Genomic DNA, 16061 nt, shown 5'->3' with positions numbered 1-16061 from the left:
TCAGAAAGGACTGCAATAAAGATCAGTGATCCTTGTCTCCAGGATTGCTGGATCCAGACCCTTGACTTAAAAACAAACTTGCCTAGCAGATGAAGTTCACAGGTTGTCCCACCCACCTGACCTGGAATGAATAGAGGAATAGAAAGCTAGGTGTAGTTTTGTGTATAAGGAAGCAGTGTCTTAAAGTCCACCATAATTTATGCCTACCATGCCTTAAAACTGCCTGCCCTAGTATCTGTGGAGGACAACTTGATAATAAAGCAGCTAAGCTTTCTTTAGGGTCACGGCTGAAGGGTTTATAAACAGGAAGCAAACTTGTGGTATGCTCTGCAGAGATAGCTATTTTAGCTTCCTGACTGAGAAAAACAAGGAACACTATTTTAACCAGCTAATCCTGTGAAACTGGGGGTGGTGGAGGGAGGGAGAGAACCACGCATAAGACAATTTTTAAATTACTAATTAGCTGGGGAGGGGGGCGCTAGGTCTGATTTGCAAACTGAATTGGTCCCTTGTGGTCAGATGAACCAAAATGATCAACATAAATGGGTTTGTTGCTGGGGTCTGCAGACTGGCAAGGGGCACACTTCAACCTGGAGATCAGCCTAAGATGACCAGAATTTGTGCAATGGTGGACTGTCCCAGAGAGCCCAACAATAATGTGGCAGTCAACAGGGCAATCTTCCAATGAAAGGGTCATCGGGAGAGGTGGGGAATTTGATAATTGCTTGCTCCATTTGCCCCTCCCCCCAGAACCAACCTGAAGATGCCCTTAAAATCATAGCAGGGATCACTGGGACAGTTTCCTATGGAGAGGTTGTGGGAGACGGCTTCTAGTTCCACCCTCCAGGCATCCCACCAAATTCCTGCTTACAGGGGAAGGATGAAAATACTCTCTGGCATCAGCCAATGAGAGGCTCTGAAACTTCAGGGGAGGGGGGAGAGTTAAGTGGAGGGAATGCCTGTGATCTCCTCATCTTGGGCTTAGGGAAGCAACAGAGAAACAGTGAAAACTACCAGGAGAATAGTTAGGTGGCTAGGTTTTCCAGGTAAACAAAGACGTCTCAGACATTTATAGTTTGGGTACACAGGGCTCAGAGGCCTATGGAGAGGCAGGAACAGAGCTAGGGTTGCCAACTCCGGGGTTGGAAACACCTAGAGATTTCAGGATGGAGCCCAGGAAAGTAGGGTTTTGGGAGGGTAGGGACCTTGGTAGGCTATAATGCCATATAGTCCACCTTCCAAAGTAGACATTTTCTCCAGGAGAAGTGGGATAAACGTTTTAAATAACTAAACAATCTATGTAGATCAGTTGTTAATGCCAGGAGAGCTACAGCCTCCACCTGGAAGATGGCAACCCTAGATAGAACAGGTATCCTATGCTGCCTTAGGGAAATGGCACGTTAGTGAACTGTGACAGGACTAAGGAAAACAACCCACGAAACAGGCTAATAGTACATCAAGATTCTGAGATTTTTGGGTTTCGTGAGTAGTTCCAAGAAAAATCCTTTTCCCTCTATCACTGGAACGACCTGTCATTGCTGTAAAGCTGTTTGTGTGAAACGTTATCTTTTCTAGAGCAGAGGTTCTGCCTTACCATAAAGAGATGATACCTTGTTACACTCCTTGACTTATCCACTAAATCACGAGCGTAAGACTTTCTAAAGAAGAGAGCAGCTTATTTTTTTGCACTGTGAAGGTGTTGTGAATCACTCCACGAGAAGAGGAGGCAGAAAGCAATAGAAATTACCTCAGACTACTATTCTGCCTCCCTAGACTTCCTCTGTAATAGCAGCATGTAGTAAAGCACAGTCAACTGTTAACATTGTCTTACTGACCACTCGCAACACACACTGTAACTAAAAACAATTCAGTCGCTGCTATGGGGCAAGCGTGATGCGCGCAACGGTGGGGAACTGAGGAAAGTGCCAGGCCATCACAGAGATACATTCAGCTAACGTTACCCATATCTGGCCTCACAGTGAAGGGGAACAGCAGTGGAAACAGCAGCATGACCCTGCAGGTCTTTGACTGTAGGTCTCCAAATCCACAACTTTATTATTTGTTAATGTTTTTGTTTCTTAGGAATGGGCTAGCTATTACAGAGTAAACAGAACTATTGTTCAGACAACTGGAGCCCTGATATAAGCAGCTAAAGGCTCACAAATTCTTTATCCATGAATGCAGTAGACTGTAAAGTTGGTACTGAAATTCTGCCCAAGTATTTCTCTTTAAATACCACAACGGTTTCAGTTAAAATATACAACAACTAGGATGAAATGGCAAGATACCACAGAAAATTCTCTTAAGCCTGTTCAGGCCCTGAAAATGATCATGTGTACAACTCCTCCATTTGAAATCTGACGCTTCTATCCTATGACAACAATGGACACAGAACAATTAATTTTAGCTGTTTGCCGTGTAGCAGCTGGAAATGGGGAACCTCCGTGTTGTGTGTTTTACTAACTTTTAATACAAAATTTTTGTACGCTGTTCAAATGGCAGCTAAAGGGTTTTTAAATAAAAGAGGCCATGTGAATGCATTGTGTTCATTATCAATCAAAACAAATCCTACACATACCAAGGAATACAGGGCGACACATGCAGAGGTGCACCCCTCTCTGAAATCTGTTCCCAACGCCATTGGGGATGCTGTGTCCATGTGCATCAAATTTACACAGGAGGGGCAGGACAGCAAAGCTGATGGGGAGGGCAATGGACTAGCTCTCCTTCTACATTGGCTGACTTCATATACTACCATGTTGATTGCAGCTCTGTACACACATGTACATATGTAGGTGCTGTGTCTAGATGTGACAAATGGAAGCCCCAGGTAGTAATATTTCATAGACACAAGGCTATTAACACCCTCTGCAGGACAGCCTTATTTCCATTTGTACCAAAAGCAATTGCTCCTGAAACCCCTGGATATAGGTATAGGGATGTGCAAATGTATGGCAGGATCACAGAGAAAGGGTTAAGAGCATACATCCTAATTCTTAGGAATAACAGCCTGTCCCCTTGCCTAAAAATAAAGGGTAGGCCAAATACAAAAGATCTAGCATCAGAAAACATGTTAGCATGGATTATTCAAGACCCCCCCCTCATTCCACACAAACAACGGCTGTTCCACACATCAGAAACAGACATAAGTTTGTCACCAAGTTTACACTCAACAGGAACTCTGAACCAATCCTGGGTTTCCAAATGTGCTCATTTGTATAGTATGCATGTTTTCAAACATCTGTGTCACAAACTCTCTGTACGTTTAAAAATCATGGGCATACATGGAAATACAATGCATGAAGAGTCCCCAGCAATGTAAGACAGAATATTTATCAAATTCGTTTATAGCTAGACCTTCTAAGCTGGCTGTTTTGCCAACAAATTTCTGTTTCTCTGAAATATGTTGAACAACTCAGACTCCAAAAGCTCCAAGCTAGCAATAGGGCCCTGTTGTGATCATTATTTTTATCAAGAGCTACAGAGAGACTGTCTGAACTCTTACACAGCACTGGTCAATTAACCCGCTCTCACTCCCAGTTACTGTCAATCCCTGAAGTGAGTCACCTGCAGCGGTGCAGTCTCAAACAGCACTTCCTTATTGACTTGGCACCGTTCCAGCTGTACCATCACCTTGCTGTGTCCTTTACCCTTCTCTTGCCCACATTTACCTTTCTTCTGAAACCGGAACATTTCCAGCTGTTTCTGTTGCTGCCTCCTTAGGGTATTAACAATAGCTATCGCCAGTCGCAATGCTTCTCTCGGATAGCCATGAGACCTTAATGCGTCCACCCTTGCACAGGCCGTAGGCACATGTTCTGAAAGAGGGGCAGAGAGAAAGAAAGGGGAAACAGTTATTAAGGAGCACATCCACGTCTGCAGTAACCCCATCTCAGTGGGCTATTGAAAGGGTTTTGTTTAAAATCTCTGGAAACAGGACTGCCAACAGACCATTTGAAGGGAAGCTCTGTTGCTATTGCCAGACCTTTCATTCCACTCCCCCCCCCCCACACACAAACCAAAAAACCCAGCACCATAGAAACTGAACAAAGCACCAAGTCATGGAAACGTCTTTCCGGTTGAGCCACTTACCGTGCCAGAGGGGCCACCCGTGAGAGTCAAAAAGCGAGTTTTCAGCATCATCATGGTAACAGTAGTTGGTGTACAAGTCACTGCTGATTATGTGCTGCAAGTGGCTGTCCTGCCAGTGGAGATCACATGCCTCAATGGCTCGAGTGAACACTGTCCGGTGAGACCTGTTTGATGAATCTGTCAGGCCCACAAGTTCAGAGAAGTTGAGTCTATTCCTCCATGTGGCAATGTATCATTACTCACTTCACCTTACTCCTCTCCTCCAACCCTTCCTCCCGTGACTCCTCATATGTTCTTCCAGTGAGCAGACCCAAAGCATTGCAAAGTTCTCTATGCACTGAGCCTATTTACAGTTCTACAAAAATAACCAGGTTCTAAAACTGTTGGACTTAAAAGCTAATTAAAGGCTGCCCATAAAGGTCAAAACTCATCCTGCCTTTGAAGTGCATACATGGCAAAATAATCTAAATGTTTAACCAAGGAGAAAGATTTCAGAAGGGCCCAGGAAATCCATTTCTTAGGATCATTACAGGTTTATATGCCAAGAAACAGAAACTATACTTGCTGAGCTTCTACTGGAGCTTTCAAAAGTTTTATAGCATCCCTTGGAGTCAAGAACTGCAGGGAATTGCACTAAACTTTCAAACAGTGCAAGAACTTTGCTTCTCCGCTCCAGATTTGGACCCACTGACGCAGGACCCTAGGACTCCAGCTATTCTGCTGTAATGCTTGCCGGAGTGTTACAGAGGAGTAACTGCAGGTGTCACAAACTAACTGCATGGGGGGTGGGAGAGGAAATAAAGTATCACAGATAGTTACATAGTGAATGCCATCTCAACCAGGCTCCTGGTGCTTTTACAGAATTAGTATGAAGGTTTTTTTGCCATTCACTATTCAGCAAGCAAAAAGTGGCTGGCAGAGAGAAATCCCAGAAATTTCAAAGCAACACCCCTTAAGAATTCAGTACATATTGAAATACATCCCCCATAGGAATGTTATGATGTTACAGAAGGATTTAAGAAAGAGGCTGTAAGTGCATGTGCCTTGAGCATCCAACACCACCCAAATGTACTTAGTAACACCAGTTAGGAAGGTGACAGCAGAGCCACTAACTCTGCCCTTTCTCACAACACTGAGTAGATTTTTTCCCAGAGCACTCCTAAAGGGAGGAGGCCACATCATATGTAGCAATGGCAAATAGAAAGAGTTCTACTAGCTGCAACATCGCCTTGGCCCTCAAAGTGGACAGGATCATACAGAAAAAATATTAGAAACATATTTTTGGTATTTGATCTATGACCAGTTCAGGGAAGTAGCAGATGCCGCATAATATGCTGTATCAGGCATGCGCGTTAGATTTTTCAAGAATGACCTGAAATGCTTTCAGTGGTTAAGAAAGCAAGCGGTAAAGTACACAGATTTTGGAAGCTTAGTTCCTTTTCACTAAAGACTTGTGGTTTGCCATCCATCTTTCACATGGGCATGAAACGTGGAAAAAAAATTACAAAGCAAAGAAAATTGTACAAGCATACTATTTAAACAGTATTTCCTGAGTAAATTAATGGTTGGCTCACCTTGGATTGCATTTGCACCCTGAGGCAAAGCATTGGTTAGACTGGGCAGATCATTTCCATGGTTCCCATCTTCCCAGGGACAAACATCAACATTGTTCCATTTTTTCAGCTGCTTCAACCAACTGGCCTTTTGCTCCATCTTGCAATGGGGATTTAAGACTATGCACATCCAAAGAGCACCTATTGAGACAAAACCAAATGGGGCACATTACCTTAATTTTAAGAAAAGTGCAACAACTTAAGACCATTTATGCCTACAAGCCAACATTAACCAACCTATCACCTCATGTATATGGCACAAATGCTTTGGTGTTCTGAAAGCTAAAAGAAATCAGGTCTCACTGCAGACACACATAAGTACTCAGTCCACAGCAGCATGATGTAAGTTCATCAGCATCTTCAGTGAACCCAGGACAACTACTGTGAAGTGTCCACAGTACAGAAAATCAAAATGTATGCCAAAAATAGTTATTTTTACTCCCCTACACTTGTATTTGGAAAATACCAAAAATGCCATACTTAGGAAGTGCTAGACAATTCAAAGATTCCAGCCTACAAAGATAAGAATATAAGTAAACACAAATCAGAAGCTTCCTTCTTTGACCTGTAAGGCAGCAATGAAAACTGACAACAAATCCTATTTCACTGCTGTCATTATACCAGCTAATTCACACCCAACTCAACTGTTCAAAGTAGTGTGCCACTTGCTGACCCTGAAGTCTGAACTTCTCAATTCACAGGAACTAATGAATGGTGTGATGCCTTTGCCAAGTTCTTTGCTGACAAAATCTCTCAAATACATTCTGATTTGGAAGCTGGTTACAATAGAGTGGCAATACCTGAAAGAACAAAGTTTGAGTCCAGTGGCACCTTTAAGATCAACAAAGTTTTATTCATGGTATAAGCTTTCAGCTTCACAGTACAAGCTTTCAGATGCCTGAAAGAACACCTAATGCATCATCTGGTCCATTTCTGGATCATTTTGAGCTGCGGTGGCTCAAGTGGTTAAGATGCTGAACTGCAGGCTGTGGAAGGTCGGTAGTTCAGCAGTTCGAGACCCAGGTGCCGCATGACAGAGTGAGCTCCCATCTCTAGTTCCAGCTCCTGCCAACCTAGCAGTTCGAAAGCAAGAAATTGCAAGTAGATAAATAGGTACCACTTCGGTGGGAAGGTAACAGCGTTCCGTGCGCCTCGGTGCTTAGTCATGCCGGCCACATGACCACGAAACGTCTTTGGACAGCGCTGGCTCTTCGGCTTTGAAACAGAGATGAGCACCGCAACCCTAGAGTCGGATTCGACTGGCTTTCGAGCAAGGGAACCTTTATCTTGACCCACTAACCACAATGGATATCAACAGGACTGTAAGACCTATGAAGAGCACCACTTCTACACTGGAGTCATGTCCTTCTTGACTGCTGAAAGCATGTAAGGGCCATATCAATGAAGCCCTGATGTACATCATAAAATCAATCACTGAACCACGGATCATTCCCCAAATCAATTAAAACAGGCAGTCATTTGTCCCCTGCTTTAAAAAAAACCCCATCAGCAGAGAAGAATGATATGGCCAATTATTACCTGGTCCAACCTACTCTTCCTGAGTAAGATGACTGCGAGAACAGTAAAAGAACAACTAATCTGCCCTGGACTCCTTTCAGTCTGCCTTCAGACCATACTACAGAACAGAGATAGATTTGGTGGCTTTTGATGATCTCTGTTTGAATGCAGACAAAGGCTGTGCCTCTTACTTTTGTTCTTACTGGATTGATCAGCAGCCTTGGATATGGTGGACCATGCCATTTTACCAAGGCATTCAGAAGAAGCTGGGATTAAGGGATGTGCCTTGGACTGGCTTACACTGTTCCTTACAGGTAAAGGGGTCACTTTTGGAGACCAACTATCACCAGGGTGGGATTTGACTTGCAGGATTCCACAAGGCTCATTCATGCTTTTGTATCTATATAAAGCCCTTCAGAGAAATCATTGACAGTTTTGGAGTTGTTGTTCAGTCGCACAGTCGAGTCCGACTCTTCGCGACCCCATGTACCACATCACGCCAGGTTTTGGAGTAGGCTATCAATATGCTGATGACACCCAGGTCTATTTCTCTTTATCCAAATCACCTGGTGATTCTACCTTGAACCAGTACCTTTCTGCTTTGGTTAAGTGGTTAAGAGTGAGCAAGTGGAAAGTGAATCCTGGTAAGAGGGAGGTAATGGAAGAATGAGGTCTTGTAGAACACTGCACTCCCCATTTTTGATGGGGTTCTGCTGACATGCTCTGATTCAATTAACAGCCTAGGAGTTATACATTCAGCATTACTACTAGAGAAGCCAATCAATGCAGCCTCAAAAAATAAGAAAAAAAAAATTCCTATCAGCTTCACATAGCCTGACAATTGGCCCTCCACTTTGACTTGACTGATCTGGCCATGCAGATCCATGCCGTAGTTACCTCGAGGCTGAGCTACTGTAATGGAGTCTACAAGGGTCTTCCCTTGAAGTCAGCTTCGAAACTCCAGCTGGGACAAAATGTGGCCTCCAAATTACTAGGAGACACCAGGCAGAATATCCATGCCACACCCATCCTTCAGCCGCTAAACTGGGTATTGATCGAGTACCATTCTCACTTCAAGATACTAGTTATCACCTACAAGGCTGTTCATGGCCTAGGACCCACATACCTGCAGGACTGTGTCTCCTACTATGCTCCACCAAAGTAGCTTCAGTCATCTGAAGAGAACCTTCAAAAGTTCCTGCGTGCAAACTGGTAAGATTGGCAACAGTCCCCTCATAAATACTCAGTGTGGTGGCTCCCACCTTGTGAAACGGTTTACCTGGGGCCTGGATGGTTCCTACAGTACTATCATTTCACAAAATATGTGCCAAGGTGTTCAGGAGGGCATCCTTGTAATGAAATTAGATCTATGGTGGGACAGAATGGTCCAGGAGGCTGCCTTCATATGGGAGTAGGTACTGCATTGTCTTACGCCTTTGCAATCCCACATTCTGTACTGCCTGCACCATACTATCTTGGGCAGTCAGATGTTCCCCCCCATCATTTAGTTTTGTATTGTCCCACATTCTGCACTGCTTGCACTATACTATCTTGGGCAGTCAGCTGTTCCCCCCATCATTTAGTTTTATATTCCTAGTCCTATTACACTGTTTTATTGTATTTATTCCATACCTTACAGATTATGGTCACATTGCTGCTTGCTTTCTTCATTTTTGTACTCCTAGCCATATCTGCATTACCCATTCAGTGACCTATATACAGCATGATTACTTTTCTCTCGTTGTGTACTCTTGTAATCTACCTTGAATTTCAATGAGAAAGGCAGGCTAGAAAAAAGCTAAATAAAAAATTATCTTACTTCTTGTAGTTAGATACTAGAAGGACAAGTCAGAAGTATTTCTAGGAGGTCTGGTTACCCTGCAGTACACTCCATGAGAGAAATACTCAACATCCAGCGTGTCTAAAGCAATGCTTTCTTTTTTATTCTTTTTCGAAACAGAGATTCAGTTTGTAGCTATTCATGCAATTATGTCCCAGACAAACATTACAGAAGTAATTTCTGCTGACACTTAACTCTGAACTAATGCAGGAGATATGTCTCTCACACACCATGCCTGAAGAGGCATGCATATATCAGGAACTTCTGCAACATTTTAGAATACAACATTATTGCTTATGTCTTACTGCTGTGGCAAACACTTGACAACCTCAGTGAAGACATCAACAAGTACTATTCAGCAACACTTCATTTGTTCATCAAGGAAGCGTTTTTACACACTTCAGAGACCTGCAGGATCCACTAAATTGAATGACAGCCTTTCAGAGGAGGAGATGCAACAGCCAAATGTGGCTAACGAAGAATGCAAATATGGATTGTGCAAAAAGGGTTGCCCTATCATGTTGATTCTCAGAAGCAAAATCAGGACGGAAAGCAGGTAATACATTAAACAATCTGAAGGCCTGATCATGTTAAGAAACAGTTGGAAGAAAACAAAACAATCCAGCAGCTTGTATTATACTCCCTTATATGCACTATTTACAGCATTTGCAGTGTTTCACACGTGATGGGGCATCACAGAATTAGTGTTTGCATCAGACAATTGGTATTCAATCAGGAGAGCCACAGCCTCCCTTCAGTACAGTACTCTTCAGCATGGAATACCCTGGCTCCACATGGTGCTTTCAACCTCCCCTTAAGATGCTTTTGCTGGACTTACCATAATGCAAAGCTGGGTGTTGTTGAAATCTAAGTTCAGAAAGACTGTAAGACTAGTACATTTGCAGTGGCTAATCTAAGAAGTCATACTGTACTGGTTTTAGCTCCCTTAAGATTTGACTGCATTCTAGCGATTTCAAGACCACTCAGTCCTTGGCAGCCAAAAAGATGCACTGCTCTTCCAATGTATACTACGGTGACAGCATCACAGTATGAAGATGCTTGTGTATGGCAGACCCTCCATGCAGACCCTCCCACTATCAGGCTATGGATGCTCAGCCCCAATGCTATTTTTCCAGTGTGGGCGGTGGCTCAGTATGGGTCCTGCCAAGGTCCTAGGAGTCTCAAACTGTTCCTCTCTCCATGGAAGCAGAAGAAGTGGGAGGGACTGATCCGTAACCTTGTGGAGAACCTAGCAGGATTCAAGCTTTTCCTCCTGCTCTCCCATGAGTCTCACATTCCCAAAGACTAAAAAAACACTCTACATGTTTCTGCATGGTAGTCTCAAGAGAGATTTGCAAGACCCCTTTAGCTATCCACACATTTACATGACCCGCCGCCCCATACAACAAAACTGGAAGCTCAGAACCTTGAGGGCAGCTAGAATTTGGAGACGCACGACTCCAACACATACGGCCACGTATCCAAGCTTTTTCTCAGCAGCAGTTCACCCTTCTCTATGACATTTTCCTGGTTGCAGAGGCACACACACCATAAACCAATATGCAAATTTCATATTTCCCTGAAGATAATTGGAAGACGCATCATGCTGTGACTGCAATTTGGTATTAATTTCACACAAGGGAAAGAATATTAAAGCTGTCACATCCTAGTGAGGCATTGTCAGTTCCAGTTCCACAATCACTCTCTTGACCTGAATAGGAGGTGGCTCCACCGCATCAGACCTCTCACTCCAATGCAGACATTACAAAGGCAGAGCAGGCTCCAGTGTTTATCAGCCATCAGGTAGAAAGAAAGATCAGAGATCAGTCCTAGACTAAGAAGTGCCTTCCTATATCAGTATTCAATGTAGTAAATTCTAGGTGGTGCTTATTAAAGTGCTAAGTTATCCTAACAGTAGGTGCTATTAACTGCCTACTTATGCTCTCAGTATGCAGCAGTTTCATGAGGCAGACTGGCAACTGCTCCTTTGAGATGAATCCTTATTTCAATAAATCCCACGAAGCTATACTTTATTTTGAACAGGATATTTCACCGCAGTCCATAAGTATCAACAAAAGGTCTGGCTTACAAACCGCAGCTTAAGGCTGCGGGGGCAAGGAATAGCATGTCGGCTGCATTTTATTCTGCAATTCTTCCAAATTGCCAGATGCAGCAAGTCATACGCTGGGCACAGAAGTCACCTTTTCTCTCCTTCTCTTTTTGAAAAGCAAGGGTCTCATCCTTAAAATTGTGAACACACGCTTTATTGTACAGACAATGCCTAGTGAAGTCTTAGAAGCCAGGTAAGATGGTATGTGTAGTGGTTAAAGAATTACAAAGCAGGACTACAGCTGAACATCAAGAAGACAAAGGTAATGACTACTGGCGAAGTAGTACTCAAATTTAAGGTTGACAATGAAGAAATTGTTCAAGATATTCTACTCCTTGGCTCCATCAAGAATCAAAAGGGAGACTGCAACCAAGAAATCAGGAGCTTGAGACTGGGAAGGGCAGCCGTGAAGGAGCTGTAAGCGTTTCTTGAGTGTGTCACTGGTGACCAAGATCAAGATAATCCATACCACAGTATTTCCCATTACTAAGTATGGGTGTGAAAGTTGGACAATGAGGAAAGCTGACAGGAAGAAAGTTGATTCATTTGAAATGTGGTGTTGGAGGAGAGTTTTACAAGTACTGTGGACAGCCTAAAAGACAAATAAGTGGGTTATAGATCAAATAACCCGCTTCCCTAGAATCTAAAGTGACTAAACCGGGGCTAGTGTACTTTGGTCACATTATAAGAAGACAACAAGAGTCACTGGAAAAGACAAGCATGCTAGAAAAAGTTGGCGGTAGCAGGAAAAGAGGAAGACCTAACATGAGATGGGCTGACTCTAAAAAGGGAGCCAGGGCTCCCAGTTTGCAAGGATGTTAATGAAAGGGTTTTTGCAGGTCATTAATTCATTGGGTCACTGTAAGTCAGAAGTGATTTGATGGCATAAGACATTTAACATACATACACACAGGATCTGAAACCCAGGTTCGAATCCCCAGTCTGCCATGAAGCTTGCTGTCTTCCCCTCAGGCCAGTAACACAGATTGTCAGCCTAACCTACCTCAAAGGGCTGTTACGAGGATAAAACAGAGGAGGGAGACCAATGTATGTCTTTACCTCTTTGAAGGTTGGGATAAAAATGTAGTAACTACCTAAAAGAATAGGATTTCTAGTGGAGGGAGGGGAAAGACTGTAGTGCTCCACTGTTCTCATCTTACCCCCTTTGAACTAGCAGAAGCAACATTATACAGCATCAAGTATGCAAATCACGTCAATGTGCATACTTTATACTGGGTGGACAGTGCAGTTTTTCCTGAAGAACTTATTTTAAGTGCCAAGTCTGGAGTCTGATCTGTGGGAGTAAGCCCCACCCTTACTTACATTTCTGCACGGCTCTCTGCCCACTTTCCTCCTGTTTTTTACGCTATCGCTCATATACATTGTCTTCATTTAATGCAACCTGAAATGTGCTCCCCAGATTGTGAAGCTACCCCCAACTCCAGAGCTAAAACACACCAAACAAGTACAACATGAGCCAAGCACAGCCCAGCAATGACTGGCTCAACCAACCCACCTTGGCTTGCCTCGGCCTGTAAGAGGAGAGGTAATTAAGTTGTCGTATGGCACACAGTTGATGGGCTCCACATTTACACAGGCCCACAGAGTCACCAAGTTTGTAACAGGATTTCAACCAACCAAATCCTTGAACTAAAGTGTCATTTCACTGCCAGAGAAATTCCACTCTGAACAAAAAAGTTCCATATAGGGGCTATGCTGCATTGTCTACAATATGCAACTGAGCAGAATTTTAACTGGCACATGCATGTGATGCATAGATTCTGCATTCACAGCACTACTGCATCAGTCTGACAACTTGAAAAGGATGAGTTTAATTTGTAGGAACAGTCAAAAGAGGACTGGTTCTAGGCTTGTGTGGGCCCAGGGCAATAGAGTATAACTTGCCCCCCTTTCCCCTTTGGTACAGCTCCTTTCTTCTTTAACATGCCCCTCTATTTGGCCCCTCCTCTTTTCCTCTACCTTTCCCCAACCACTCCCCTTTTACAACATAAGAACATAAGAAAAGCCAATGTTGGATCAGGCCAATGGCCCAGCTAGTCCAACACTCTGTCACGCAGTGGCCAAAAATACCAGGTGCCATCAGGAGGTCCAGCAGTGGGCCAGGACACTAGAAGCCCTCCCACTGTTGCCCCACCCCCCAAAAAGCACCAAGAATACAGAGCATCACTTGCCCCAACCAGAGAGTTCCTATCTATAACTAGTGGCTAATAGCCACTGATGGACTTCTGCTCCATATGCTTATCTAATTCCCTCTTGAAGCTGGCCATGCTTGTAGCCACCACCTTCTCTTGTGGTAGTGAATTCCATGTGTTAATCACTCTTTGGATGCAAGTGGAGGAGTGGGGAATCAAACCCGGTCCTCCCAGATTAGAGTCTGCACACTTAACCACTACACCAAACTGGCTCTCTCTGAGAAAATTTCCCATTTATACTCACCATCTGTTTCCTATTAATTAGCCACTTTTTGATCCACAAGAGGACTTGTCCTTTTATCCTGTGACTATTGAACTTACTTATGAGCCTTTGATGAGGAACTTTACCAAAAGTTTTCTGGAAGTCAAGGTAAACAACATCTATTGGGTCTCCCTTGTCCACATGTTTGTTCACTCCGTCAAAAAACACTAACAGGTTAGTGAGACAAGATCTTCCCTTACAGAGCCCATGCTGAGTCTGCCTCAATAGGTTTTGTTCATCAATGTGCCTACTAATTCTTTCCTTAATAACAGTTTCTACCAACTTACCCGGTATCAATGTCAGACTGACCGGCCTGTAACTTCCTGGAACTCCTCTGGAACCCTTTTTAAAGATGGGAATGACATTAGCTACATTCCAGTCCTCAGGAATGGTGGCAGATTTTAATGAAAGATTACATATTTTTGTCAGGAGATCCACAAGTTCGCATTTGAGTTCTTTCAGAACTCTCGGATGTATGCCATCCGGGCCTGGTGATTTATCAGTTAACTTGTCAGTCATGGGACCTCCTCTCTTGTCACTTCAGTCTGACTCAGGGCAGATTCCATTTTAATTTGCTTACTCTGGTAAAGAGCAATCATACAAGATTTGCTTTCTTTACTTTATTCCTTTGTATGAAAAACTGAGATAAAATAAAACTTTCCTGATTATATTGGCATCATTTTTGTAAAAGCAAAAAAAAATACTATTTTGGAAGAGCCTCAATCTAAGGGTCTGCAGAAGTGTTTCTCCACTCTCGTCATGGAAAGTGAGGAGGCCAATCTGCATCCATCCAAAATGCTTAAGCATCTGAGCAATGTGCTGAAAACTTTCGTTTGGAAACATCCGGTAGAAAGAAGGTAGCTTAATTTTATCATATAACTTAGCTAATACAAGAAAAAAATCTTAGTTTTTAAACTCCGTTTTAAAAAGAACTGAGTAAAATCTCTGATACCACTCATTTAATCCTTCAACTAATATCACAATCAAAATCTTTATTGTTGGTTTTATATATATTTCCTTTTTTAAAAAATGATTTGTATTATCTCTTCTCTGCCCTGAAAGCCTAATGGGGTACAAAGATGATTAAGTACTTCTTTTTCTTTGGCCTGGTTATACCCATCATCATCAAGAAGTGTACCATGAGAAAGCATCTCTAATGCATCAACTAATTGTGGCAATTACAGCAAAACCAATTTGACAGCAGCTGCTCCAACGTGCAGCACTCTGAGATGTCTGAAACAGAGTTTCAGGGCCAGTTTTGACAAATGCTGTAAAGCTATTTCCCAGCATTTTGTTGCTCCAGAAAAAAAAGGAATCAATGTAATGGAATATTACAAAAATTCCTGTGCCTGGTCAGAACTGTCTACGGCATGCATCAGCACAAGATTTCAGTTGTGGGGAGACCAAGGCACAAAGAGTACCTGAGGTTGGTTCTTCCCCATAAAACAATGGTTTGCAATCCTTTGGCACCATTATTTTAACACTGGCCACAAATACAAGGCACTAACAATCCATTCTTTTCTGCCACCCTATCCACATCCACCACAGTGCTTACAAAACCCTTTCCTGTTGTGTCTGAGACACGCTGAAATTCCTCCAATTTTTTTTCTTTGATATCCATTTGAGAGCCAGTTTGGTGTAGTGATTAGGAGCGTGGACTCTAATGTGTGAGAATGGGGTTTGATTCCCCACTCCTTCACATGCAGCTGCTGGTGTGACCTTGGGTCAGTCACAAGTTCTCTCCTGAGCAGTTCTCGAAAAGAGCTCTCTCAGCCCCGCCTACCTCACAGGGTGTCAGTTGTGGGGAGGGGAAGGGAAAGGAGATTGTAAGCCGCTCTGAGACTCCTTCGGGTAGTAAATCCAATCTCTTCTTCTTCTATTAACAAAGAGAGGAAGAGTGTGCATCATTACAGCAGGCAAACTGTCCCTTGGCACCTGGGTGAGAGCTTAGCATCCATCACCATAAAGCAATAAAGTTGCCATTTTCCACTTTATTGTGAAGTTTGCAATGTGAGAAAACAACTCTTTCACGGCAAAGGTGGACCTTGGCATTTGCTCCACCCCACCCACTCCTGTCACCGGTACTGCACACTCATGAAGTTTGCGAATGGCTTATGCAGATTCCTGCAGTCCATTCACTGCCACAACAGGGTACATGGAAATAGGAAGGATTCTATGTCACTCTGCAATGCTAAACTCCCTTCCCTTGCGGGCGTTCAGCTAAGGGGCAGTGTTAGGCCTCCAGTGAGGCTAACCAGGGTTAGCTGTAATCATGGGTTGCATGCCAGCTTGAAACCTCATTTCAACGTATGGTTAAAACGTTTGCCATGTTAGAGTCAGTACAGATGAAATGTCGTACTGTGGAGTAACCCTGAGGAGGGAAGGGGGAAAGGGAGTGAGAACCTGCAACCTG

General features: G+C 43.4%; 1 protein-coding gene across 1 annotated transcript in view; it reads right to left on the bottom strand.

Moving 5' to 3' along the window:
- Positions 1-16061, bottom strand: part of ZSWIM6 (zinc finger, SWIM-type containing 6) — a 123067-nt gene that overhangs the window by 32654 nt on the left and 74352 nt on the right. Inside the window, exons 7-9 of the mRNA XM_015406799.1 lie at positions 5667-5846; positions 4093-4269; positions 3672-3818 (exon numbers count right to left, since the gene is read on the bottom strand). Of these exons, the coding sequence (XP_015262285.1) occupies positions 3672-3818; positions 4093-4269; positions 5667-5846 (504 nt within the window). The remainder of the gene's footprint in view (positions 1-3671; positions 3819-4092; positions 4270-5666; positions 5847-16061) is intronic.

The sequence above is a fragment of the Gekko japonicus genome, unplaced genomic scaffold, assembly GCF_001447785.1.
Source record: "Gekko japonicus isolate JY-2015 unplaced genomic scaffold, Gekko_japonicus_V1.1 scaffold700, whole genome shotgun sequence".
Classification (NCBI taxonomy): domain Eukaryota; kingdom Metazoa; phylum Chordata; class Lepidosauria; order Squamata; family Gekkonidae; genus Gekko; species Gekko japonicus.
Note: the sequence above shows the minus strand (reverse complement) of the source record. Positions and strands in the feature narration are given on the sequence as shown.